We start from the raw sequence: 27727 nt of genomic DNA on the forward strand, positions 1-27727 counted from the left end.
GAGGAGATGATTTTTAAATTGTATTTAATTTTAATTAATTTAAAGTTACAGTTATATTTAGATAGTTAAATTGCTTTTTAAATGAAACTTCCAAAATTGAGGATATGTGATTTTATGGTGTGTTTTCTCTTTTTTCCTTGAAGTCCATATTCTGGAGTATAGTGATTTATAAAAGTAAAAAAGAAGCGATATTAAGTATTGTTATTTATTATGATTCCTGTTGCTTGGGTAAAATTATACAGATCATGGCTTGGTTTTCCTTGAATTTTTATCAAACAAAACAAATGAACAAAAGAAGAAAATTAAAAACAATGTTTTCTCAGAATCCAAAGAACTTTTTTCTATATTATCCAAGCTTCTCCTAAGGTCCTTTAAGCAAGTAAGATGAAAGATTGCTGATGGGAGAGTGTGAGAATAAAGTAGCTATTGTTTAGAGCTACTTTTTAGAGCCCTTCTTTTAGAGCATGGCTGGGAAGGAGGGAAGGAGAAAACATGGGATTAATTTGTAACAACACTTCTGTGGAGTGTATATGGGTCATATAAAATTACATGTTAACTTCTTTGAGTTTTATCGTTCTAGGGTTTAAACAGTATGTGATCAAAATCATATTATGTAGTAAAGAGTAGGTGGATAGGTTGATAGTTAGGTGGCTTTAAATCCCTATAAAATCTATTTTAGAAGATAAACGAGAGCTATTTAAGTTTGGGCAAATCAATTTCACCAATTCACTTCACTTGTCCAATGCCTACAAGAGCTGCTATACAGGGCTTGTTACTTAACTTTAGGGTAGGTTTGAATCAAGGTGAACAGTCAAAAATTATTTTCCATGTACTACGTGTGTTTTTAAGGATTCTTTTGCCATGGAGTTAGTTGCTTATACTGCAAACTAAGAAATTAATGAACAAGAATACTGCTCTTTAACACCAAGGTTTATTGAAAAGCTAATATGGGTTTAGTGTGATAATAAGGGCAGAGTCCTCCAAGGACCGCAGCCCTATTTATTGTACATCAAATTTTACTAACTTTGAAATCCTTTTAGAAATGTCCATTTACATCATCATGTGTTATGCATTTGAGATCTTTAGCAACAGTAACAAAATCCAGGTGTGGTAATGAAGTGGTTATAAAACTAATATACACTATGATTTGATACAGGACACTTCACTGTTACATTTACTTAAAACTAGAAGCCATATAAAAATATAGATTTATAAACATTTTAAGTTAAAGCCACATACTTTAAAAATGAAATCCACTGACTTTTAAAATAAGATCCCAATAGCTATGCCATTGGCAGCTGACTGTCCTAAAAATGATTTGTAATTAATCACTTCAAAATTGTATATGGATTTATAATTTTTAAATGTCTGGTGGCATATAATCATAATGCATTTTTTCAGTTTTATATTCATTATTATTTCATTACATTTCCAGAGGGAAAGAAAATAAATGACCTCCTAGTGAGGGATATTTTACCATGAGACCAGTTGTAAACAAAAAAATAATAGAGTATTATTCTGGGAATATATCTTTCCTAAGTCTGGTTCTGTAGTGGATTTAATTTATTGAGGTTGAAAAATATGTGAGGCAAAATGAGGCCTCTAAGTATTTCATACTACATACATTTTATCCAAAAGAAGATGATGGTTTACATGAATTACTTAATTGGTATTATTAAATTTTGGAAGGTTTTTTTTTTTTTTTGGTTGGTTGGTGGCAAGAGAGTAATTGTTTAAGATGCATTCAGTGTACACTGTTATCTAGCTTTTCTCAAGGTGGAAGGATGTTGGCATTGGAGGCTTATACTTAGCCATACAATGGCCAAGTTCAGTCAACTAAGGAAACAAATCTATAGATAGTATACAAGGCAGTGTTTGGAACAAAAATAGTTACTAGGTAAATATTTATATTTATTGAATTAATTACATAGATGATGTTATTGCCAATGCCGTGATTAATGACTATCTAGTCCTATCTCCAGCCCCAGAATCCATGATGTCAATGTAGCTTACAGAAATTATATAAAGAATTGAGCCTTCTACATGTGTTCCTTAGTCCTCTTGACTGACCATATCCTACCCCCTTATACTCTTGTGTTCCTCAAATCAAATTTCACAGTCCAGCTGCCAAGCAAGACCTGTTCTGATTGGTCTAGTGAACTTGGACATTCACACATATACTAAAATGAGAAACTGAGTTAGAAATGTCGTATGTGAGAATATAAGCACTTTTAAGAGAGTTCTGCTTTTCATCTTCAGTTTTACCTTCTCTTTTCTGTGCTTTATTAGCAAATGATTGATTGGTTTGTGCGATTGTTCATTCAACAAATACTATACCATGTAAGAGAAGGTGCTAAGGATATACAAAGATGCAAAATTCAATCGTGGCTGTGTGTGTGTGTGTGTGTGTGTGTGTGTGTGTGTTTTCAAGCTTTTGGGAAGAGGTAAGGGAAGAAGATACAAGTTGGGAGAGAATATTAAAATAATGAAAAAAAGCAATAAGAGTGTCTAATGATGTAGCCCAGATAATAAATGCTACAGAGTTTATTAGAAAGAATAATTATTTCCATCCAGAGGGATCAGGCAATCTTCTCTGAGGAGGTGACACTTTCATTATTCAAAACATGAAGGATTGGGAAGGGTTTTATATGTGTCAATTAGGAATAGAGATATTGAGTGAAAAGAAGAAATTTTAATGGCAGGGTAGACAATGACAGAAACAGACCAAACAGAACTCTAATAACAGAGTCCTGTTATTAGAAAGATGTAAAGAATGGAAGCTAGGGACAGATTGTTGAGGGCTATTTTTTAATAAAGACAGGCTAAAGAATCTGGAAGCAAGAGAGCAAAACAATGAGTGGCAATATTAAAAGATGAATTTGGTAGTGTCAAGGAAAATAGGGCTTTATCATCCCACATACTTTCAAAGTTATGAAAAAATTGTAGTAATTAAATTGTTACTATAGTTAAACTCTAGTAACAATCAGTGACTAAAGGAATTTATTTTAAGAACTGCTGTGAAAGAAAGCAAACTTTCTTCTGCACTCATGTCAGTATATTTTCTTAAAGTCATAAAGCTAAAGAGAACAGGAGGCAAAATAGTATAGTAGTTAAGAGCATGGGCTTCAAAACTTGACTTCTTGGATTCAAATCCTAGTTTGGTACCATTTATCAGCTGTCTGACCTTGTGCAAGTCACTTAGCCTCTGGTTGTCAGTTTCTTATGTGTAAAACGGGGACAATAATAGTACCTACATTATAGGGTTGTTATTAGATGTTGATGATATATATATATATATATATATATATGTATATAACAACTGAAACAATGCTTAGCACATTTTAAGTACTATACAAGTATTACCTATTTCCATAGAAGAAGTATACATATGTACTTATATTTAAAATAATGGTTTTCTTACTAAAAAAATAGTATATATTCATTGCAGAAAAATTTTAAAAATTAACTAAGATAACTGATTAGCAGGGAATTGCCACTGTTAAACTTTTAGTAAACAGTCCTCCACATCACTAAATATACATCTACATCACTAAATATACATCCACATTGCCTTTTAAATGCTGCATAGTGTTTTAACTGTATGGATAGTCCATAATTTTTAACCCATACTCACTTGGCAGACAGGTAAGCTATTTTAAATGTTTTGCATCATTAAGTGAGCCTTTGGTGAACATTCTTATAGCTTAATATATATGCACACCATTATTGCCTTAGGATAAATTATTAGAAGTAAAATATCTGGTCTAAGGGCAGGAATATGTTTTAGACTTTGGATATGAAGTACAGAAACATACCCCATCCACTTTCAACGCCCATTCCCAGGGATATTCCAACTTACTTACTTACCATCAGTATTTTAGAGGATTCAGTTCACCACATAATTGCTGTTGTATGACAGTATTATGTTGTAATACAAGATATTTTTAAAAATCTTTGCCAAGGCAATAGGTGCAATATTATACCTCCCTGTTTGAATTTTCATTTTTATGGTTCCTGCTAAACAAATTTAATAAACCTATAGGTCAGTTACAGCTTTTTTTCATAAATAGTATGTTCCTGATCATCATCCTTTTGTTTCTGTTGACTCTTTGTCTTTTTCCCATTGATCTGTGAGAATGTTTTTATCTTGAGTGTCTGTTAAATTATGTCTTAACAGTTTCTGTGGAAAAGATGGACTTTTTAAGATTTTTTTCTTTTGCTACTTTCATTTTTTTATTGAAAAAAATTTTACATTGTTACGAATTTAAGTCTATTACTTTATGGTTTTTAAATCAAATTTTTAATTTTATATTAAAATTATAGGAATATTCACATATATTTTCATTATTTTTATAGCTCTAATTTCACATATAAAATGTCATTTACATGGTATTTAGTTTAGAATCATATGAGATAGGATTTTAAAATTAAGTTAAAATTCAATGAAATATTCATATTTTTAAGTATGAAAGATTCAAAATTCAGCATTTACATTATATTCTTTGAAAATAATGCAAAATTTTCATGCAAATTGCTACTTATTTGAATTGGCAATTATCTTACTGTTTTTATTCATTATAACAACTTATTTTATCTGAGTTTCTATTATAAAATGAATGACAAGTCTATTAAAATATAGAAATTACTTATAACAATTATATGAAGATAATTTTATCATGATTTTGGATTAATCAAAATCAAAAATTTATTCAATTAAATAATTTATCTTCTAGTCCCTATAAAATAAAATTAATAAATATCAAATACTAATTTTTTTGTTTTCAAAATATGTTTATATGCATGCATTTCATTTATATTATTTCTTATTGAAATTAACTAAATGTATATCTAAATGTATATCTCTTTATTAATAATGAGTAGTAAGGATATAGATTGTTCCCACAAAAATGAAAACTTTTGGAAAGTATGAGTTTAAATAGCTCCATTTATCAAGTAATATGTTTGATTTTGTAAGATAGTGGAATGTATGTTTTCAGAGGGAAGAGGGAAGGAAAGAGTAGAATTTGGAGTTAGGAAAACACAGATGGTTATTGCCACATTTTTCACTTCCTATTGATCTTAGGAATGTTATTTACATGGTTAGCCTTAATTTTCTCAGTTTTTAATTGTAGAAAATAATATATACTCTATGATTAAGGGTAAAATAAAGGAGCTAATACAAGCAAAATCTGTCATAGAGTACCTGAAGCATATTGTAAGTCTAATTTATAATAGTGATTTTATTGTTGCTAATATTTTGGAGGGATAGCCACCCAACCAATATTATCCATTATTTATTTTTATTTTTCATTTAAATCATAAAAGACAATACTCCTTCTGTGTGGCCTCTTTGAAAAAGGACAAAAATATTTTTAAAAATTAAATAAAAATCATATTTAATTGATAATACCCCCAAAATCATGGCCAATAAATTGGTGCATATATATGCAATCATTTATAAATGTGTATGTGTATCTATATGTAAATTTTAAAAGAACTTTAATTAACAAATAAAAATTGTGTATAGTTACAGTGTACCATATGATGTTTTAAAATATGTATATATTGTAAAATAGCTAAATCAAGCTGTATAACATATGCACTACCTTACATACTTATCATTGTTTTGTGGTGAGAACAATTAAAGACTATTCCTTTAGTAATTTTCAAGTATAAAATATATTGTTATTAACTGCAGTCACCATGATTTACAATAGATCACTAGAACTTATCCCTCCTGTGAGTAATTGAAATTTTCTGTCCATTGATCAATCAACATCTCCCCAAATCCGTCATCCCCCAGGATCGGGTAACCATCATTTTACTCTGTTTTTATGAGTTTAACATTTTTAGTTAAACTCATATTTCACGTATAAATGAGATCACACAGTATTTGTCTTTCTGTGCATGGCTTTTTTCACTTAACATAATATCCTCCAGGTTCATCTACATTGTTGTAAATGACAAGATTTCTTTCTTTTTTAAGCCTCAACAGTATTTTATTGTGTGCATATACCACATTTTCTTTATCTATTAATCTGTTGATGGACACAGGTTGATTTTATATCTTGGCTACTATGAATTATGCTGAATATGCGAGTGCGGATATCTCTTTGAAATACCGATTTCAATTCTTCTAGATATATACCCAGAAGTAGCATTGCTGGATCATATGGTAGTTCTATTTTTAATTTTTTGAGAAATGTCAATTCTGTTTTCCATAATGACTGTACTGATTTACAGTCTCATCAACAGTGTATAAGGGCTCACTTTTCTCCACATCCTCAGCAACACTTGTTATATTTTGTCTTTTTGATAATAGTCATTCTAACAGGTGTGAGATAATAGCTCAGTGTGGCTTTGATTTTCATTTTTCTACTGATTAGTGAGGTCAAGCATTTTTTTCATAAACCTGTTGGCTATTTGTATGTCTTGTTTTGAGATATGTCCATTCAGGTCCTTTGCCTTGTGTAAATATTGATATATAAAATATGCACAGAAAATCAAAGACATAATTTATGTGTGATGTATAACCTATTTTTAACAATTAATATGTCATGAATGTTTTTCAATGTAATAGAATGTTTTTCATGATATGTACTTTAATGGATGCAATGTATTCCATTATATGGATGTAATTCATTTTATTTGTGGGGATGTCGTTTCTGCGTTTCACAAGTATGAACATTCTCGTCCAATGGCTCTATGTATATCTCCGATAATTCCCTAGGAAAATTTATAGAAGTGTAATTTTGGAGTTAAGGGAATGAATATTTTTAAAGCTTTTAAAATAGTTTCATGTAATCTTTTAAACTGAAGTATAAAAGACACATAGAAAAGTACACAAATCATAAGAATAGAAGTTGGTGAATTTTTTAAAGTTTGGCATACCTATGCTACTATCACTAAGATAAAAAATTAGAACATTGCCTCAGGATTCCCTCTCATGCCCCTTCCAAGTTATTAACCCCTCCCCAGTCACCACCGTCTCCCAAAGGTAACCACTCTTCTGACTCCTAACACTTAGGTTAGTTTTGGCTGTCTTTTAAATTAATACAAGTGGAATTATCCAGTATATGCCTTGTGTTTGGTTTCTCCTGTTCACCATTATTTTTGTGACATTCTTTTATTCTACTGCATGTACTGTAGTCTACTTAGTTTTTCTCTGTACAGTATTCAATTGTGTTGAATATGCCACAGTTTGTCCATTCTACTGTTAATGGCCATTTGGGTTGTGTCTAGTATGGGACTATTATGAATAATGATGTTATAGTGTTCATGCCCTTTGCTGCATATATGTATATATTTCCTTTTAATATACTTCAGAGTAGAATGTCTGGGTCATAAGGTATGTGTATGTTTGGCTTTTTGAAATGACCATAAAGGAGTTTTTCAATGTAGTTGTACCAATTCACCCTCACCAGCAGTGTATAACAGTTCCAGTTGTTCCACATCCTCATCAAGAATATGCGTTTTCAACTTTTTTCCTTTTCACCATTCTGGTGGATGTGGATTGGTATCTCATTGTGTTTTAATCTTTAATCCCCTGCTGATTAGTGCCATTTTTGTCTCCTCTTACGTAAAGTCCTTGCACAAATCTTTTTCCCATTAAAAAATTAGTTGTCTGTATTGTTCTTATTCATATAGAAGTTACTTGGATACCAGTACTTTGTGAGATACATGCGTAATGAATATCTTCCTCCAACCTGGACCTTGCTTTTTGTCTCTTAACAGTATTTCTTAATGAATGAAGTGCAATGTGCTAATCTTTTCCTTTTTGGCTAGTGCTTTTTATGTATTGTTTAAGAAATAATTACTTACACTAAAATTATTAAGATAATTTTCTATGTTTTCTTTTGAAACTTTATTGTTTTGCCTTTTACATTGAAGTCTACAAAGAATCTGAAATTGATTTTTTGTGTGTGATGTGGAGTAAGAGTCAAGATTCATATTTTTCAAATGAATATTCAATTAATTTGAAACTATTTATTGAAAAGATCATCTTCTCTCCCCTTAACTGACATCATTGTCATAAATTAAGTAATTGCATATAGTCTATTTGTTCTCACATCAAAACCTTGCAGATTTAATTATAATAAATATTCATATCTGATGGCAAACCCTCTTAAACTTTGTTATTCTTCAAGATTTCCTTGTATATTGTCGGCCTTTTGCACTTCCATGTAAATCTTAGAATTGGCACATCAATTTCTATTAAAAACTACCTGCTGCAATTTTGATTGGGATTACATTGAATTTATAGATTATATGCTTAAAACTAATATCTTTATAATATTGAACATAGTAATCCATGAAAAAGGTATCTTCGTCTGTTTTAGTTTGTCTTTAATTTCTTGGTAATGTTTGTAGTTTCCAGGGTAAAAATATTGCTTTTTGTTCTGAATTATCAAATGGGCCCTACAAATACAGCCATGCATCACTTAATGAAGGGGATACATTCTGAGAAAGACATCATTAGGCAATTTTGTTGATGTGTGTACATTGTAGAGTGTACTTACACAAACCTAGATTGTATAGCCTCCTATGCACCTAGGTTATATGGTACAGCCTATTGCTCCTAGGCTACAACCTGTACAGCATGTTACTGTACTGAATATTGTAGATAATTGCAATACAATGATAAGTATTTGTGTATCTAAACGTAGAAAAGATATAGTAAAAATATAGTATAAAAGGCTTTGAAATGGTACATGAATGGAGCTTGCAGGACTAGAAGATGTTCTGGGTGAGTCAGTGAGCAAGTGGTGAGTGAGTGGTTAGTGAATGTGAAGGCCTAGCACATTACTGTACACTATTGTAGATTTTATAAACACTGAACACTTAGGCTACACTAAATTTATAAAAACACTTTTCTTTCTCTAATGATAAATTAACTTAGCTTATGGTAACTTTTTTACTTTATAAACTTTTTAAGTTTTAAAAAACTCTGTTGATTCTTTTGCAATAACCCTTAGCTTAAAACACAAACACAGTTAACAGCTATACAAAAATATTTTCATTTTATTTTATAAGATTTTTTCTATTTTTAATGTTTTTTTTTTCTTTTTAAATATTTTTGTTAAAGACTAAGACACAAACACACACATTAGCCTAGGGCTACACAGGGTGAGAATTATCAATATCACTGTCTTCCACCTCCATATCTTGTCCCACTGTGGAAGGTCTTCAGGGACAATAACACACATGGAGCTGTCATCTCCTATGACAACAATGCCTTCTTATGTAATACCTCCTGAAGGACCTGCTTGACGCTGTTTTACAGTGAACTATTTTTATAAGGAGAAAGAGTACACTCTAAAATAATGATGTGTATAGTATAGTAAATACATAAACCAGTAACATAGTCATTTATTTTCATTACCAAGTATTATGTATTGTACATAATTATATACATTACACTTTTATACAACCGGCAGTGCAGTAGGTTTATTTACACCAGTATCATGCGGAACATGTGAGTTATGCATTGTGCTACAACATCACTATGTGATAGAAATTTTTAAACTCCATTATAGTCTTATGGGACCACAGTCCTATATGTGTTCTGTCACTGACCAAAATGTCATCACATAGTACCTGACTGCATAATAATTTGTGTTCTAACAAAGATCGTAAGATTGATTATTTTCCGGAACTTTGACAAATATCTTTTACAGAAACCAATGTAATAGGAAAATGATAGCATATTATTGTTGTTTTAATTCACATTTCATTGATTATTTAGTGTATGAATATTTTTCTTGTTTATTGGCTGTTTATATTTTTGTCAATTTCTTGTTTATGCTCTTTATCCAGTTTTCCAGTAGATGCTTCACTTTTTTATTCATTGCAAGATCTTTTTAGGTAGTAAGACTATTACCCTTTGTCTTATAGATGCTGCAAATATTCCCAGTTGTCATTTGTGTTTTTATTTGTTTGTTTGTTTTGTTTTTGTTTTTATTTTAAGTTTTTGTCATTTGTTTTAATTCTGATTTTTGGCTTCAATGAACAGTATAAATAATTATATTTACTCATTTTTCATATTCCTTTTTGCTTCTATGGGGCTTCCTCACACCAATATTTTATTTTAGTTCTTATATTACTATTATTTTTATGCTTAATGCTTTAATTTCCCTGGAATATTTTTATATAAGATATGAAGTCAATAATATCTGTTTATTTCTAAAACAGAAACTTCTGTTTATCTTAAATATTAAAACTCTACACATTTGAAATTAACATTCAGCAATGAAAGAATAAGAAAGCTAATCTTCTGTGTAATTAGGTCAAGATTTGGTTAGATACTAAATTAACACATAAGGGAACTGAAAGTGTTTAATTGTTTTCTTTCACCACAGGGAACATGTTGTATGAAGAGCATTGTTCTATAATACTTAAAAAGATTATTAGAAAAATTATACATTTTATTAGTCAAATGTTTGTGTTTGTATTTGATGGGAATGTCAAGTAGTAAATATAAAAGTAAATTATCTCAAAGCACATAGAAACTGAATAAAACTGACTCTTCCTCTACATCGTAAATTATGCACACCTCTTATCTTTTTCCAAGGACTATTTGGAACAAGTCATCAATTCCTAGAGACTGTTTGGAGTGGGGGAGAGCAGAAAATTATGTGTTAGAAGTTTTTGATTTTCACCCAACTGTCAACTGAATGATATTGTCATAGAAAAAATACTCAGAGCATTTTTTACTGATGGCTTTAGATATGTTATTAATAATGATTCATTATTACAATATGTAAAGTGTAACTTATTACCAGTACAGTAGTTTTCCTTATTTAATTATTTCTTTGCAAAGACATTTACATGCTCAAAAATTAAAAAGTACAGTGGAAAATCTCACTCCATCCACTATCTGCCCTACCCTCACTAAGCATTGATTTTAGTTCTAGAAATAAATCTACAAAATACATTCCTAGAAGTAAAAGTTCTGGGTCAAAGGTAACATGCATTTGATAGATAGTGCCAAACTGTCTTCCACAAGGGGTATGCCAATATATACATCCCACTAACCATGAATAAGAGTCTATATTTTCCCACAGCCTTGACAGCAAACTTGGATTTTTGCCAGTGCGATAGGTGAAGTTCTCATTTTCATTTCTCTCATTATGATCAAGGTTAAGCTTATTTTTGTGTGTTTAAAAACATTTGTATTTTCCTTTCTGTGAACTGTCCTTATCTTTTGTCCAATTTTCTTTTGGGTTATTGGCCTTTTCCTTATTAATTAGCAGAAGCTGTTTTATGTGTTAGTAAATTTCATCCCTTGTGTGAGATATAAGTCACAAATTATTTTTTTCACAATTTGATATTTGTCTTTGACTTTGCCTATGGCTTTCTTAGTCATGCAGAAGCTTCTGATTATTATATAGCTCAGTTTACTGATATTTTTGTCTGTTAATTAAAGCTGTTTAACTTGAGGGTACAATTTACATTTTTTATGCAGTTGACTGCTCTGGACATATATTGCTTCTTATATTAAAAAACAAAGAACTTAATCTTGAATTTGGAAATTGTCTTTAATTCAACAGATTTTATTGAAGGTGTGTCATGTGTAGGAGCCCAGCTTGTCCAGAAATCAAAGCTTAGTGAGAGAGTCGATGTAAGTAACAAGTTAAATAGTGTGAGGCAAATGTTATGATTGAAGGAAGCACAAGGTCTGTGAGGATATACCTAATGTGACATCATAATTAAGCTGAAAATTTAGTCTCATTATAAGCTATCATTTTGTTATTTCACGTATTAGTCCAATCTTACCCATTGCACTGTTTTCTGTCAGGAATTGTTCTACCTCTATAACCAGGAAGGGATAGGTTGGGAGGGTGATAAGGAAACCAACAATCTTAGTTAAATGCTATACAGATTTCTGTAGCCTAAACGAAACGTGAACAATATTGTGATCAGAGAAAAAGGAGTTCATAGCTCAATTTTAGAGATTTTAGGAAAATATGATGGTTATTATCTCCAGTAGCTTCAGAAGCTAGAGGCTCTTAGATGCTGTTATTTGAAGCTGTAAAATGCTTTTTACGTGTACTTGTGAGTAGAAAATGATCCAATAAAAATAAAATGTTTAGTTACCTCCTTTTAAATGCGAGAAAAAATAAATTGAGGGCAGTATTAGATTATGTATTATAGACACAGAATTACATTTGTGATATCACCTATGTGTCCCTTTCTCTGTCTCACACACACACACACACACACACAGAGATGAAGAGAATTCAGCACTACAGATGTATTGATGGATTTGAACTCACAAAACACAAATAGGCAAGCCTAATTCATCTAATACTGTGTTTACTTGGTTTTATAGCATGATACAAGTCAAGCAAAGTAGATACAGCATCATGATTCATTACTTGTGGACAAACAATCCATGCTACCTGAGCAGTGTGTTTCTTTTGCCCCCTCACCCACACAGATAAAGGCTTCCAGGGATGAGAGCCAAGATGTGTGTAGGTCACCTTAAATAGGATCCACCACTGCTATTTCCTTTCAATCTTTTACACCACTGTTGTCCCATAGACCCAAGGCCTGTATTCCAACTCACAGCTCCCCCAATCAGATGCATTTCCATACAACAAAAGCAGGCCCAACATTTCCCATTCATCTTGAAGTTAGTGTTTCCAAGGAAACAGTGCTGTGAGAGCCTAAGGTAAGTCCCAGGATGGCCTACATCAGCCTAGGCTTGATGTTAACCCTTTAGTCGTACATTCACATGCAGTCTACACAATATGTATAAATGTATTTACAACATGTTTCAATGTACATATTGTTTACATGTAAGATCTTGTTTAAAATTCCTTTTCTTATAAATTAATTGAGTGATTATTTTGTCCTTGAATGTTTCCCTTTTTCACCTCATAACCCTTGTATCCAATTAAAGAAAATAATGTTTATTAGTGAGTTCTTTAAAAATGTCTAAAATAATCATTTCATAATATGTGGCTTTGTTTAGATGATGTACTAATAGTATGCTTATGTAGTTTACTTTTTAATGTTCTCTATTATTCATAATTAGCAATCATATATAATATATGCATTTTATAACATTTTGTTTATTTTATAATATATTATATTTATATTATAATGGTATGATTAATAATATTATAAAGAGCTGCCATTATGTGTTTACAATCTTTATTCTGGTATACTAGTTTTAATGCTTGATATTCTGAAAAAGGATTTTACTCTTGTTTATCCTAACTCTGTAGTTACATTTGAGCTTGAGCAATAATCACTAACATTAATGACTTTATTGTCATTCACTATCATGCAAAGTATTGCTCTAAGCTATTTTCATGAATTGCTTTATTTAGTCCTTACAGTAACTCTATGAAGCAGGTGCTATCATTGCTGCCAATCTATACAGGAGGCACTAAGTGTTAGAGTAAACTTGGATAAAGTATTAGGCAAGAGCCAGAATCAGGATTTAAATCTGAGCAGCCTAACTCTAGACTCCATGATGTTTAACACCATGTCATACGGCTTCCTAAGCTATTTAACATTTTTCAAATCTAATGTCATTATTCATGTATAAAATTGGGATATTAATAATACCTATACCATAGGGTTATTGGGTGGATTAAAGAGTGCAATAAATGTGAAACTTCCAAGCATGATGCTTGGTATATACTAAACCCTTAATAAAAATAAACCTATAATCATTCTGTTTTATTCTACTCCAATCCAAATGTTCCTTTTACTTTTTATCCCAATCATCTATGTCTGTTTTACTTGGTTTCTCTAGGGCTTATAAAGAATAGCTTGAAAAAATGCATACATACCTCACCAATTTTCTTTGTACATAAAAGGATTTCTTTTTACAATTTCCCTAACATAGAAGAAAGCTAGACGCAAGTATAGTAGAAGAAATGATTACTCTACAAACAAAAGTTATAGTTTGGTTTGGTTTGAATTTTAGGATGCTCTTTGAATATAAATCACTCATTTGAGATTTAGAAGATCTATGTTATATATCTGGTACTAATGCCAAATAACTTGGCTTATTCATTTTTATAACTGCAAAGGCAGTGTGTCTGGCATGTAATATGCAACACACCATTATGTTTGGTAAGTGAGTGGGTAAATGAAGAATGTGCTCCTTTACTTTTATCGGTTGAAGTTGAGTGTGCATTTGCGTAAGGTGTGTGTTTTAAATTTCCAAAAAGGTGTTAGTGTCTTCAAAGCATAGAATTTTTTGAGAGTGTTAATGAATGATCTCTAATACATTAATTAAATAATCCTAACATGTAACATATGTAAGTCATCAATATCCAGCTGTTAAAATACCCAAATCAGTACATTTCTATAAAATTTCATGCTAAATAACTTTTGAAAATAATGTTTTTCTTTTTTGTTTATACCTTGAGAATTGTTTACCTTTTTAATTTTTTTCCCTTCAGGTTTCTAGGGCTTTACCTGAGAAACAAGGACAAATTGAAGCTCACATAAAAGACCTTGGGCAGCTTGAGAAAAAGCTTGAAGACCTTGAAGAGCAGTTAAATCATCTGCTTCTGTGGCTGTCTCCTATTAGGAATCAGTTGGAAATTTACAACCAACCAAATCAAACAGGACCAGTTGACATTAAGGTAGGAACTTTTTGCTTTAAATATTGTTTTCTAAAAGAATAGCAACATCACTGAATTCAGTTCCTCATTCATTATCATTGTTAAAGAAAAAATTATTACTTTTAAAGCACAGCAAGGAAGACTTTATTCAGGATCATCACAATCATTACAGGGACCACTTTGATGGAGTCTTGTAGGAGAAGGAGAAAGATTGGGCTCAGCTCCAAATACATCATGGGCAAGTGGGAATTTATAGCCAAGGAGCAGGATAGGGATCAGTAGATGGAAAATTACTAAGAGTAAATATCAGGGGCAAGGAGGATTCTGACGAATCTGACCTAACAGGATTCTTATTGAAGGCAGGTCAGGGTGATCAGATATCACTTGGAGGATGGTGGAGGATGAGGAATCCAATCTGATATTGAGGGTGAGCAGATGTTGAGGGTGGGGAGTTATTGCTAACCTGACTTAGCAGGGCTCTTTGCTAAAACTGGATTTTACAAAGAAGTGCATAGATGGGCCTAGGATAGGTTCAGAAGCCTGACTCAAGTTTAGCTAACCAAAGAATCTTTGTCATCATCATTATTATTTTTGTTATAATGATATTAATAATTATTATTTGACTAGCTTATTCAGGTTTTCTTTCTTCCAGCATTTACTAGAAATATCTTCATTAAACTCTCATCACTAGAATGGTTATATCATATTTGTTACTATGATCCATTTTCCATCCCTACTTTAAATATACCTAATACATATTTGTAGCTTCTGTATCCAAAATTGAAGTTGTCAAAGAGATTATGTGTCTACAAAATAATGTCTAGGCTTTTTAGTAGACATTATAAAGCCCTCTCAAACTGGATCCAGTTTACTCTTCTATCCTCTTATTCTGCCAACAAACTCCCCTTATACTCTAGCCACACAAAATTTTATGGTATGTTCACATCCATGTGGTTTAATATCATACCTGTGTTCTTAATTTTCTCTGTTCTTTAAATGACTTCTTTCAGTTTGTTTTGTCATGGTAAATTTTCCTCCATCCTTTATGAGTGAATTCAAAGTTATTGTCTCTTCAAAATTTTCTTCCATACCCCAAGAAGAGTTAGAATCCCTCTTAGAATTTCTTATAAACCTCTGTACCCATCTCCAGTTGACTTTGTATGTTGATTTACACTTAAAATTGTTAAATTCATTTACTTTCCAGGGTTGTAAAAACCTAACATTTAATCTCCATTTAGTTACCATTTTGCTAGAAGAGAGGGCAGAGATAAAAGGAAGTTTGAGAATCTTTTAGAGAAGAAAAAGTGAAAGTTTGGGGAAGACGAGTTTGAGTGAGAATGAGGAGATAGAGGTTTGCTACTAGTAAAATGAATTAGATTAGCAAAGTGCACTCCACCATTTTTACCTTACTTTTTCCTGACATTTGTATCTACCATGCTGATAGCTACACTCCAAGAACAAATGGCAATGTGTAAGTCATAGCTAGACACCATTTCACCAATGCAGTACTCAACCTGCTCAACCAGTAGTATGGTCTTGGGTTGACCAATCAAATTCATGAGTCACAATAGGCTTTACCTAGTAACAAAGTCAGTTGGCTTAAGAAAGTATATAGTATGAGCAACAACAGCCTGCACATTAATGACACAGTGGGGTTCTTGACACCAAAGCATGACTTCTGATGCCCCAATCACTCTGCACTTGAGTCACGCATGGTCAAAAGGGTCAAGACTGGGTGAGTGCAAAGCACATTGTCAATTTAGAGACACCATCAGCTTTAGGATCCCTTCCATTTCTCCACCTAGCTAGTACATAGTGTCCTTAGAGGTATTTTACTAGCTCCTATTCACCAGCACAACTATGTCTCATCAATATTGATTTTTCATTACTCATTAAAGGATCCCAACAAGGAAGCACAGTTACTTGGCCCAATACACAACAACCTCAGCCAGATTCTCAATTATCTTGGACCCAGTATATTCTTAAAAGTCCTTGATTTAGTATTGCAAAGAGGAAAAGCCATAAATTCTTTCCTCCCAACCAGAAATAGCTTTTTATAACTCACAGGTAAAAGCACATTCCTCTACCTTTAAACATAATCTTTGGTTAAAATGTGCCTCTTCTTTAAAATAATGAAAAGTATACTCAATGCTACCTATCTGTGTTCATGGAATATATTTAAGAGAAAAGATAACAAAATCCCCTGACACAAATGGATCCCGATGACTCAACCAAAGTGACTTTAGTCCTAATCTGTGGCCCCCAGAATGGTTTTTGGATATTGAAATCCTGCATTGGGTCTTTGATTGTCCATGGTTCATATGTTTCTGCCAAACAGGTCCTTGCAGTTTGGAGTGAAAGCCATTCTCAGCTGTGCTAGTCTCTTTCCTTTATCAAAGCTACAAGTCACCACTCACTGCTGTGTGTAGTTTCAGAGAGTCATGATATTTGCCTCCTGCAGCTTGGTCTAAATCACTGTGGGGAGAGGCAGCTGCTTTTTCCCTGGCAGAAAACTCTTTGGCTTCAGTCCTCCATGCATATTCTGAGTTTTTTATCTCTGGAGTGCAGATTTCAAAAATATTCCTTTAGCCTTTTCCTTCTGCTTGTAGCTGTATCCAAAAGAAAAGAAGAACATAAAATCATGTATATGACTACTTGAAAGTTTCTCCCAATAATTCTCAAATCTCTAGTTTGTAATTAGGAAATGGTGACCTGTGTGAATAGTTTAATAAATAACTTGCCTAGTTCTTTATCCCTCTTTGTCTGGCTTCTGTCTCTACTCATTGTCTAATAAATGATTTATTAAGATTGCATACTGTATCTAACAAGATATACTGTTAGACTCTTTGATTCTGTAAAATTAAATTGTTATTAATGATAAAAAAAACTAAGAAAGAAAATAGGGTTCTGAAAAACATCATTTATGTATATCAGAAATGAATATATAAAAACAGGAGATTGTTTACAAGAATACATTCAAATTTAAGAATATATGAATAGGATAGAAATGAGAATGAAATAAAATATGTAAATAACTAAACAAATAAAAGCATCATAAAAATATAAAAAAAAAGATTGCATAGAGTCCTTCTGCTTGAAAATATGGGATTTTAGTCTTTACAGCCTCCTGTAGCTCTCTGCTTAAAGAGGTTGAATGTTTTTCTTTTCAATTAAAGAAAGTTGGGAAAATGGATTTTGCTTTGCTTAGCTTTAAACTACTGAAAACCAAAAATAAGTTTTCAAACAGTTTTGAGGACATGCCCATTTTCTAACTCAGAGAAAGAAACTGCCTTTTAAAAAATCTTAGGAATGAGTTAATGCAAAGAAAGTAGATATCCAAGCAGCTAGATCCCTGTTTCCATTTGTAAATTTAAAGAAACTTTTTCTAGCCATGGCAGCCATGGCTACCTCTGAAACAAAAGGCCTGAGGCCTTGCCATTTGGTTCATTTATTTTCTCTAGTCAAACTCTGAGCACCTGTTAGAAAAATATGTAATGCCCTCTGTGAGCCTCAGTTTTGCCTGGCTGGCGCTTCATGCTTATTGATGAAATGCAGCTAGCTGTGTAATGAAACCCAAATAAAAAAAGCCTTAAGGGCTCTGTTCTAATACATTGTTTATGCTGGAGTGAAAATTGACTGCACATCGCTTGGTTTGTGCAATTTACTCCCGAAATTTTCCTATTCAGGAAATCCTGCAAATAGCAATATTCATCTTGAAAATCACCTCACAGAACCCTTGGCAAGCTGAGAAACATAATCAATGAGATCGTGATGTAGAGGGTGAAAATTAGGCGTAATCACAGCCCTTTCCCATCAGTCAGCCCACTAGAAGGCATGCCTTTGAATTTTGATTTTCAAATGTACTCTCAATTTAGACATAAAATATGTTGATTTCAGATTTCAGAAATGATAATTGAATGCTAAGATCCTGGGACCAGTTTAGAATCTCTATAAAGGATCTTATGTTTTTAATCTTTAATGAATGGTTTCAATAATGAGCTAGAGGTATACTATTTATCTGACATAAAACTCCCTAACTACTGCTTTCCAAACTTTTTATTAAAATATGAGGTGAGGGGGGTAACACATAATTTTATGTTAAAACTTACTGACTGAAATACTCTCATCTTGATGACAGGGAAGGTTTTTTCCTCCTCTCAAGAATGACTTTTCTTCTGTGGTTTATAAATAAACACAGCACGTGGCTCCACTGGCTCTTCCTTACTGTGTAAGAAACATAATTGCCCATAATGTCAAATCCACACTGAAAACTACCAAAGCACTCAATTTTAGTGACTGACCATTAAAGTAACTAAACACCAAAAGCTTTTTCTGTATATGTTCACATTGCTGTGAGCGTTAAAGAAAAATTGCATTGAACAACTTAACAGGCAAGAGACTTTATTCAAAACTTTTGCAATAAAGGAGAGAGATTAAAATCAATTCTGTTGAAACAAAAGGCAGTAGAGCTTTTCAGTGCTGGGGCAAGTTAGTGGGAAAGTACTAGAAGATGTTAGGAGGGAGGTTGGTCAATGTCATTAGGCCAATCTGTGTTTGCTAATTGGAGCTTATCAAAGTCAGATTCCTACCCTCCCACTGAGACTAGCAGATAGGGGTGCTATCTTCCTTAATGTTTACATTTCAAACGGATGGCTCCCAGGTCCTTGAGAAAGACATTCCTAGGGTGTAAAACAGGCAAGAGGCTGGGAGAAGATTTATATCTCAAAGAGGCAGAGAAAGAATTTACAATAGGTTTCTCAAGTAAATGCTCTAAGAAAAGGGAGGTCAGGCCTAGAGTCAGGAATAAACCTGTCTCAAGTTTAGTTAAGCCTAGGGTAAAGTTAAGGCTGTCTTTGTCATTCCTCCTTTTCTTTAAGGGAAACCAGTGTTCCCAATGAACAACTTAGGAAAGTTAGTTCATGAAGCTCATTTCAGCAGCTTTTTGTTGTTGAAGGACTAATTGAACCAACTCTGAGACTTGGTAGTAGAGAATATTTGCTGGATGTTGTGAATAATCAGGCATTTAATGAGGGGGATTTCTAGGAATGTAAGAAAGACAAAGATTAAGGATTGGAGCAGACTATAAACTCAATTTTTGAGCCCAGAGGGCAGCCTGTCAACAAGATGCCTAAAGTTGGGCTGAACACATTCATAGATGGTGGAGTGAGGATGGCATTGGCAATCTGATGGATCTCCTGGTTTTCAATGTAAATGCTTTCAGTGATGGCATAGACATAATGGCTTCAGTAAGATCATCCACAGTCATGGTTATTTCCTGGGGCAGAGCATGGAAGATGTGGGAGTTCAATGAACTTCCTGAGTGGCCCACACAGCAGCAGCTATAGGCACGAGAATATTGCCCATATATAATTTGCTATAGTGATGAGTCCTTTGCAGTTCATAACAGTGATTCAGCTTCAGCTTGCAGTAGATACCATGGGGAAAAGGGCAGGCAGCTACAAGACAGCCTAGAATCTCAATAAAGATCTGGGCAGCAAGTTTTAACTCTCAGTGATGCCAAGTCATGAGGGTAGGAGAAAAATTGGAAATGTTAGTTTGGAGGGTTGTAGCCAGATATTGAAGGGATTTAGAAGAATTAATTGAAAATTGGTAAGAATGGACAAAATATGTAAGATGGTAGTATCCAATCCAATGTAGGTAACAAAATCATGTAATTTACAATGAAATGCAAAATAGATCAAAGACAATGAACAGGACTATAGTCTGATAACACACAAGGTTGTACTATAGTTTATGTTTATTGAATCATAAAATTTATCTCTATCCTCATACTCCTTTTGATCAAAGATAATCAAAGTAAGATTTTTCTCATTTATAAAATAAGGCTGGTCTCATTATTTACATAGGTGCAGAAAAAATGGTAATTGACCATATAGACCTTTTTAAATTCACATTGTTAATTAGTAATTAGTATATCCATCACCTCACACATACAATACACCATTATTAACTTTAGCCATTATATTATACATTAGATTTCCAGAACTTATTCATCCTTCATATCTGAAACTTTGTGCCTTTGACTAACATTTCCCCATTTCCCCAAGCTCCCAGCCCCTGGTGACCACCATTGTGTTCCATGCTTCTAAGAGGTTGACTTTTTTAGATTCCACATAACCACATTAATGTATGTAGAAGATAATAAATGTTTCTAAAGCATACGTACTTCATGTAATAATGTGTTCATGTGCAAGTATGTATAAGTAACATTGCATTTTCCTAGAAAACCAATTCTATAATAATCATGTGTGGCAGATAGCAATAAACATGTTAAACACAGTCCTTACTGCTTTGAACCTATTTTATTTGGCATCTGCTCTTGCAAGTATATGCCTATCAAAATATCCCATTGTATACCTTAAATATGTACAATTCTTACTTGTCAATTAAACCTCAGTACAGCTGGAAAATAACAACATATTAAAACATTTGCACTGCTAAAGGTTTTCATAAGGATTCTCAAGATATATCCTAGAGATCTACTATGCAGCATAATATTTATAGTTAACAATGTAATACATACTTAGAAATTTGCTAAGAAGACAGATTTTATGTTAAGTGTTCTTATCACAAAATAATAATTGTAGTAGTAAATAACAATGTGGGAGGAAACTTCTGGAGGTAATGGGTAGGTTTATGGCATAAATTATGATAATTTTAAAGGTGTATACTTTATCTTCAAACACATCAAGCTGTATATATTGAATATGTACAACTTTTTGTTTGCCAATAAAGCAGTTTAAAAAAATAGAATCTTAGATTTGACTTTTAAAAGTCTCTTGAGCTTAGTGAGTCAAGCCAAGAACTTGCCATCAGATTTTACCTGAAGTACCTATATATTCAGCTGAATTATTCTATTCTCCAAGTCTCCCAAATACCCTAAGTTTCCTGAGCCTACCAGGAAAAGATCTTCCTTACTCAATTGCAAGACCGGAAATTCTGTAAGCTAGGTACCACGACAGTTTTCCCAAGAGTGCTTTGTAAGCATTAGCTCTACAAAGTCAACAATAGTTCTTTAAACCTGTCCGATCACATCTGATTCTCAGATATGACATTCTGGTCAAAGCATCATATAATCCATTTTCTCAATTATGTGCAGTTACAAGGATGACATATATTTATTGAACCTGTGCAAATAATTGCATTGCCATGAAAGTAAGAATACTCGATAAGAGTTTCTGAATTTTGGAGGAATCAGGCAGGGATAAAAAGATACATGTTTTTGAAACAAGTCGGGGGCCAAGGTGGTAGACTAGAAGCAGCCTGCATAGCACTGCTTTTGAGGAGATGATCAAAAGTAGCAACTAGATACTCACCTTTGGATCAGTCATCTGAGTGAGAGCACAGGGATTCCAAAAAGAGGCAGAAGTGAAGTGAAGAAGATAGAAGTGAGATGAGCAGCTCAGCGGGACTGGGGTTAATTAGGGAAGGTACCCACACATGGGAAAAGGACAAAGGAGAGAATTCTGGGCTCCATGCTTCTCCTGGGGATCCTGCAACTGGAGCAGCAGTAGGACCCCTCCACTGCAGTGGCCTCTGGAGACCTGACTGGAAGCTGTGCGGCTGTGTTGCTCCAGAGAGAAGGGATGGCTGGCTTGCAAGCCCTGGGCACTAAGGCTGGTGCCATTGTAACATCCCAACCCCAGAAGGCTACTTTTGTCCAGAGGTCAGATCTGTGACTGTTGTCTCACCCTTCCCCCTGTCAGGTAGGGAGGGAGCAGGGAATCCTGACACTCATTTGCACTGTGAGCAAGTAACTTGTGCTGCCACCACTGCCACTGCTTCTGGGGGCCCTCTATAGAGCAGAGGACCATGGACTTGGTGCCCATTGCTGTGGCCTGGCCAATCCCACTCACCCACACTTCCCACAAGATCCAGGTGGAGCAAGCACCTGTAACCCTTGGTGTCCACTGCCCACTGCCAGGGCAGCTGGACTGCTGCCACTATCACTGCCTGGAAGATCCCGAGTGGGAGGAAAGCCAGAGGAGGCACATCCTTTGAATCTGGGCAGACTACATACCAAGAACCTGCTCAGCCTACACAGATGCTCTGGGTGCCACACCCTCTACATGCACTGCTCAAACTGTATACATCACCTGTAGCCACCCCGGCCCATATGTATGAGCGCTATACTCCAGGGGCATGGTCCATCTTGCATAGGTGCTCTGTGTGATACAGTTTGCTCTTTCTGGGGATCCCACTCCACCCAGCACGTGAGCTGTGACCTACTAGCCTTATCTCTTACCATATACAAAAAATAACTCAAGATGCATAAAAGACTTAAATGTAAGACATGAAACCATAAAAATCTAGAAGAAAGTGTAGGAAAAATTCTTCTAGACATTGGCTTTATTGGCCAGGAGAAAACTTCTATGGCTTTTACCATTCACTTCCTCATAAGGGAAGGGAGAAGAGTGTTTTCTCTCTTTCCCTGCCACACCAAGAAGGAAAGCTCCAAAAGAACCTCTATTACAGTGATATTCAGACCTTTCTATTAATAAAATTCTAAAAATATTTTAGAAAACTTAATATCCTCTTGCACATTTAAGAGATGACATTTATTTTCCACCTCTGGGATATTGTAAATATTGACATTTAAAAAGTGTCACATTGTTATTTTGAATGTATCTGGTGAAATCCAAATACTATAGCAATATAATATCTACCTACCATCATACACTTAAAAAATACATGAATAAGTTAATCTTTAATTAATAGAAGTTTTATATTATTCCTTTTTATTTAAATTATATTTTCATTCCTCTGTCCCAAAGAATTGTATTCTAATATAATATATGTTTATGCTATAAAGTGTTTTATTAACCACTTTATCATACTTTTATATGACAAAGATATCAATGTGGATTTAAATTCAATTTTAAAAACAATTTTTTGTGACTATAAGGTTCTAAGTATTTTTAAAATCCTTTACATTGAGTTGTATTTAGAATTATTAATAAAAATATACCCAGTAATAACCAAATAACCTACATATGTGCATAGCTTTTGATAAATAATTATTAAACATACACAGTGGATTTTTATTGGAAGTTAATCTATAAATGAGATAGATGGGTGAGTGCTTGTTGGTACCTTGATTAAAGGAGAATTTCAGTCACCAGTATTTTGAATTGTACTTTTATTTGGCTTAAATATGTCTTGATCTATCCATTGGGATAGGTCAGAAAGGTGTGCTTTTATTTCATAAAGCTGGAGATGGACTATCATTAACCAAACAGTGGGAAAGAAAATTTTAATAATGTGTCTACCACAGGAACAAACCCAGTTGAATCTCTTGTAGAAGCTGAGATTCTGGAAACTGATTTCATGAACACTATCTCTGCCTATATATCCCTAGGGAGATCTTCATGTACCTCCAGGGGCATACTGTAGTCTGAAGATTGTCACTCTTGGAGAGATAGGCATTCTATGGGAAGGAGAGAAGGACAACTCAGTCCCTTGCTGGATACTTGTTAAGCTGCCACAACACCATAAAGTTTATCTCTACTGCAGTCCATGCCTTTAACCATTGTACAGTTAATTCACTCCAGCAATACGTGTATATGCATATCGCACTGTTAACTCATGCTGAAATTCATAGTGTCTAAAATCCCCAATTCTTTAATTCTTTTCTTTGGTTAAAAAAATGAAATAAAATAAATAAAATAAATAGAAAAATAAAACCCCCAATTCTTTTCCACATGTGCTGCTTCCAGGTGACATTTCCCACATCCCGCTCTTGTGTCGTCTATTTTTGGAATTAGATGAAAAGCTGTTAGCCCCTTCCCTGGCCTTACTCACGTTTATCCACTGAGATCTCTGAACCTTAGGTTTAGTGTCCCATTTCCTGATCCAGTCCTCACCAAGGCAGAGAACACATAAGAAACCCACTACCACTAGGAGGTAGACTCAAGAACTAGACTTGCTGCCCTGTGCCTGGTTTCTGGTTCATTTCTAGTGATTCCAGTGTTGTCTTTCAAAGAACTTGGTCTCCTTCTACTCACTGACCCCACTACCTCAATTATTCCCTATACTACCCTACCACTCACTCTACCCCCCCTCAAAGAAATCCCGTTGTTAATTTCAAAACACTTGACTGAAGCCTTAATATATGTGTTAACCCATCAATCCAGTTGATAGTAGGGATGGAGAGAAAGGAGTCTTTGAATCCTGATTTTATGATATGATGTTATGAAAAGAATCTCAAATAGACTGAATCCTAAAACAAATATCTATGGCACATCACTGGAAACCTCCCTCTATTTTGATATTGTTACTTTTGGCTGCATTTTTTTGATTAGTCATGAAATTCTTATTGCTTTATTTCCTACCTAGTTCATATTGTTCCACTTTGTCAACAAGCATACATTGGAGATTTTATTGCTGAAATTCACATGAAATTTATTTGCATATATCCCCAATCAACCTCTCTAGGCAAACCAATGAAATTTCTATTCAGCTAACAAATCACTGATTACTTACAATGTCCTAGTACGTTAAGATGACTCTCACTTTCAATTTCATTCTAGTGTTGAGTTGATGTAGAACTATACCTCAGTGTACTAAATCCTATCAATGGAGAAACATTTACAATGCACTGTAGTGAGTGTACTTATAAAGTGTTATGATAGCTCAAAACAATGATTTCCAACCCAGCCAGGGTATTGTTTAGAGCACAACCACTAAAGTGTGGTCCCTCAGCATCATGTGGAAAGCTATTAGAAATGCAAATTTTGGGGCCTCTCTGTAGACCTCCTCAATCAAAATTCCTGAGGATGAAGCCCAGGAATCTCTTTTAACAAGCCCTCCAGAGGATGCTTTCACTTGCTAAAGATTGAAAAGCTTTGGTCCAGGGACAGTCTCCTGAAGGATATGATGTTTGAGCTCGATCTTTAAAAGATGTGCAGGAATTGATAGAGTGAAATGTCTGTGTAGGAAAGGAAAAGGGTTCCAGAGAAAAGAGGCAACAAAAATAGAGATATGAAGGTGATTAACAGCATGAAGTGTGGGGAAAATAACAAATTCAGTAATATTAAAGTGTAGCCCATTTTGAGGAGGCTTGGATGCCACTTTAAGGAGATTAGACATTATTTTTGAGAGAAGTGGACACCACTAAAGAGAGGTGACTGGCAAACTCCCAGATTTGAGGAGCACAGGACCAAAAACAGGGAGAGTAGTTGGGAGGTTACTGAGGAACAAGGTGGTCCTGGATTAGGACTTTAGTACGAGGGGTGAAAAGAAGGAGATAATCTAAAAAACTGTTTTGCAAATTGTTGCTGGTGACCATTGATGAGTTATGAAATCAATTTAATGGGTAAAATCAAATAGAATAAGATTATGTAAAATATAGTAGACTATAATACAAATCATCACATTGTTTTGCATATGGTGTGGATAAGTATTTTTTGTGAAATATTGTTTTCATTTATATTTTATTTCCTTTTTGTTTCTAACTTTGAGATAATCTGCACAGTCTTACACAACATGAATAATTAGTACTCTATCAGTGGGAAAGCAGTACTGCATTTGTCATGACAAAGTTGGGAGTAAATTCATGCTCGTATAACAAACTTTAAATGTATAAATCATTTTATTTATTTATTGGATAGATAATACTTTCTTCTATATTTTTTTATGAAAATCAAAACTGCACTTTACCAATCTTCAGGACCACCCATGGTGGTTTGCCATTTGACTTACTTGTTTTATTAGTGTCCTGATATGTTTATCTACATCAAGAGAGTTAATTCTGAGCAGCTGAAGATTCTAGTCTTTCAGCCACCCAGTTTCTTTCTCCATATGCTGCCAAAGTTTTGAGTTTCCTGGGTAGCCTTCCAAGGATAGGATATGTGTGTATTCTTTTCTTCCCTGTCCTCTTAAAAAGAACCACTGTTAGAATACTATAAACATTCTTTCTGCACTGTGCTTATTTACAATTAATGGTATATACTGGAAATCATTTTCTATATTAGTACTTAAAGAGCTTTCTCTCTATTTTTATTTTACAGTTAAATAAATATTACTACTATTCTTTTCTAAGGATGTACTGTAATTTATTTAATAACAACTCAATTAATGAGCATTTAGTTTGTTTTCAATTTTTGCTGTTGCTGCAAGATGACAATGTATAACTTTGTGCATGTCATTTCACACATTGCAAATATAGGATAAGGTCCTAGAAGTAGAATGGCTGGGTCAAAATAGCATTTTTCATTTTTGTAAATGTGGCCAAATTGCTCTCCACAGAGCATTCTCATCAGTAATATGAAGGCTTTCCCCCACACACACCTTTGCCTGATCAGTGTCTCATCAATTTTTTCGATCTTCTAAGCAAGAAAAAAAATCTCATTGTCATTTTAATTTGCATTCTTTTTTGAATGAGAATGATTTTTTTTCATGTGTTTCGGAATCATTTTTATTTATTTTTCTATGCATTGTTTGCTACATTATTTCCCAATTTTCTCTATTTAATTATGGGTCTCTTTATTACTGAGACAAATACAGTTTACCACTTGAAGTAAAAACATGGTTTTCTACAATAAAGGTTTTAATGGATGTTTCCTATGACAAATAGATTCTAGTCTTTAAGGTTATAACCTGAAAATGTCAAAACTAACCTTTGAATTGCATAGGAAATGTATTTGCCCTTCTTAGCAAACAATCCTGGATAGAAGTTCAACATGATGATAAATTGTAGTATAAACACAGATTTTTAAAATTTGGAGCTGGTATGTAAATATTTGCTTCCATTTTCTTATTTATCTAACAAAATATAATGGATAGAACAGGGTCTGTCTTTTCAAAAGACCTGTGTCAACTGACTCTCATTCTTTCAAAATTCTTCATTAAACTGAAGAAGGCCTGTGGCTTCTCCCTGCATTGAATGCTTTAGCCAAGTCTAAAATATTAATATTTGGAAGCTTTAAATTTTATTCCCACATTTTATATTTTTTATGAATATCAAAACTGCACTTTACCAATGGTTTGCCATTTGACTTGCCTATTTTATTAGTGTCCTGATATGTTTGTCTACATCAAGAAAGTTAATTCTGAACAGCTGGGGGCTTTCTAATCTCTTTACCCATCTTGAGTACCGGTATTCTCTCATTGCTATTTAT

The 27727-nt window shown here is 33.5% G+C and overlaps 1 protein-coding gene across 1 annotated transcript in view; it reads left to right on the top strand.

The window, feature by feature from the left end:
* Positions 1 to 27727, top strand: part of DMD (dystrophin) — a 1602346-nt gene that overhangs the window by 857462 nt on the left and 717157 nt on the right. The window contains exon 43 of the mRNA XM_069463910.1: positions 14424 to 14609. Within this exon, the coding sequence (XP_069320011.1) occupies positions 14424 to 14609 (186 nt within the window). The remainder of the gene's footprint in view (positions 1 to 14423; positions 14610 to 27727) is intronic.

Source organism: Eulemur rufifrons, chromosome 30 (assembly GCF_041146395.1).
Source record: "Eulemur rufifrons isolate Redbay chromosome 30, OSU_ERuf_1, whole genome shotgun sequence".
Lineage (NCBI taxonomy): Eukaryota > Metazoa > Chordata > Mammalia > Primates > Lemuridae > Eulemur > Eulemur rufifrons.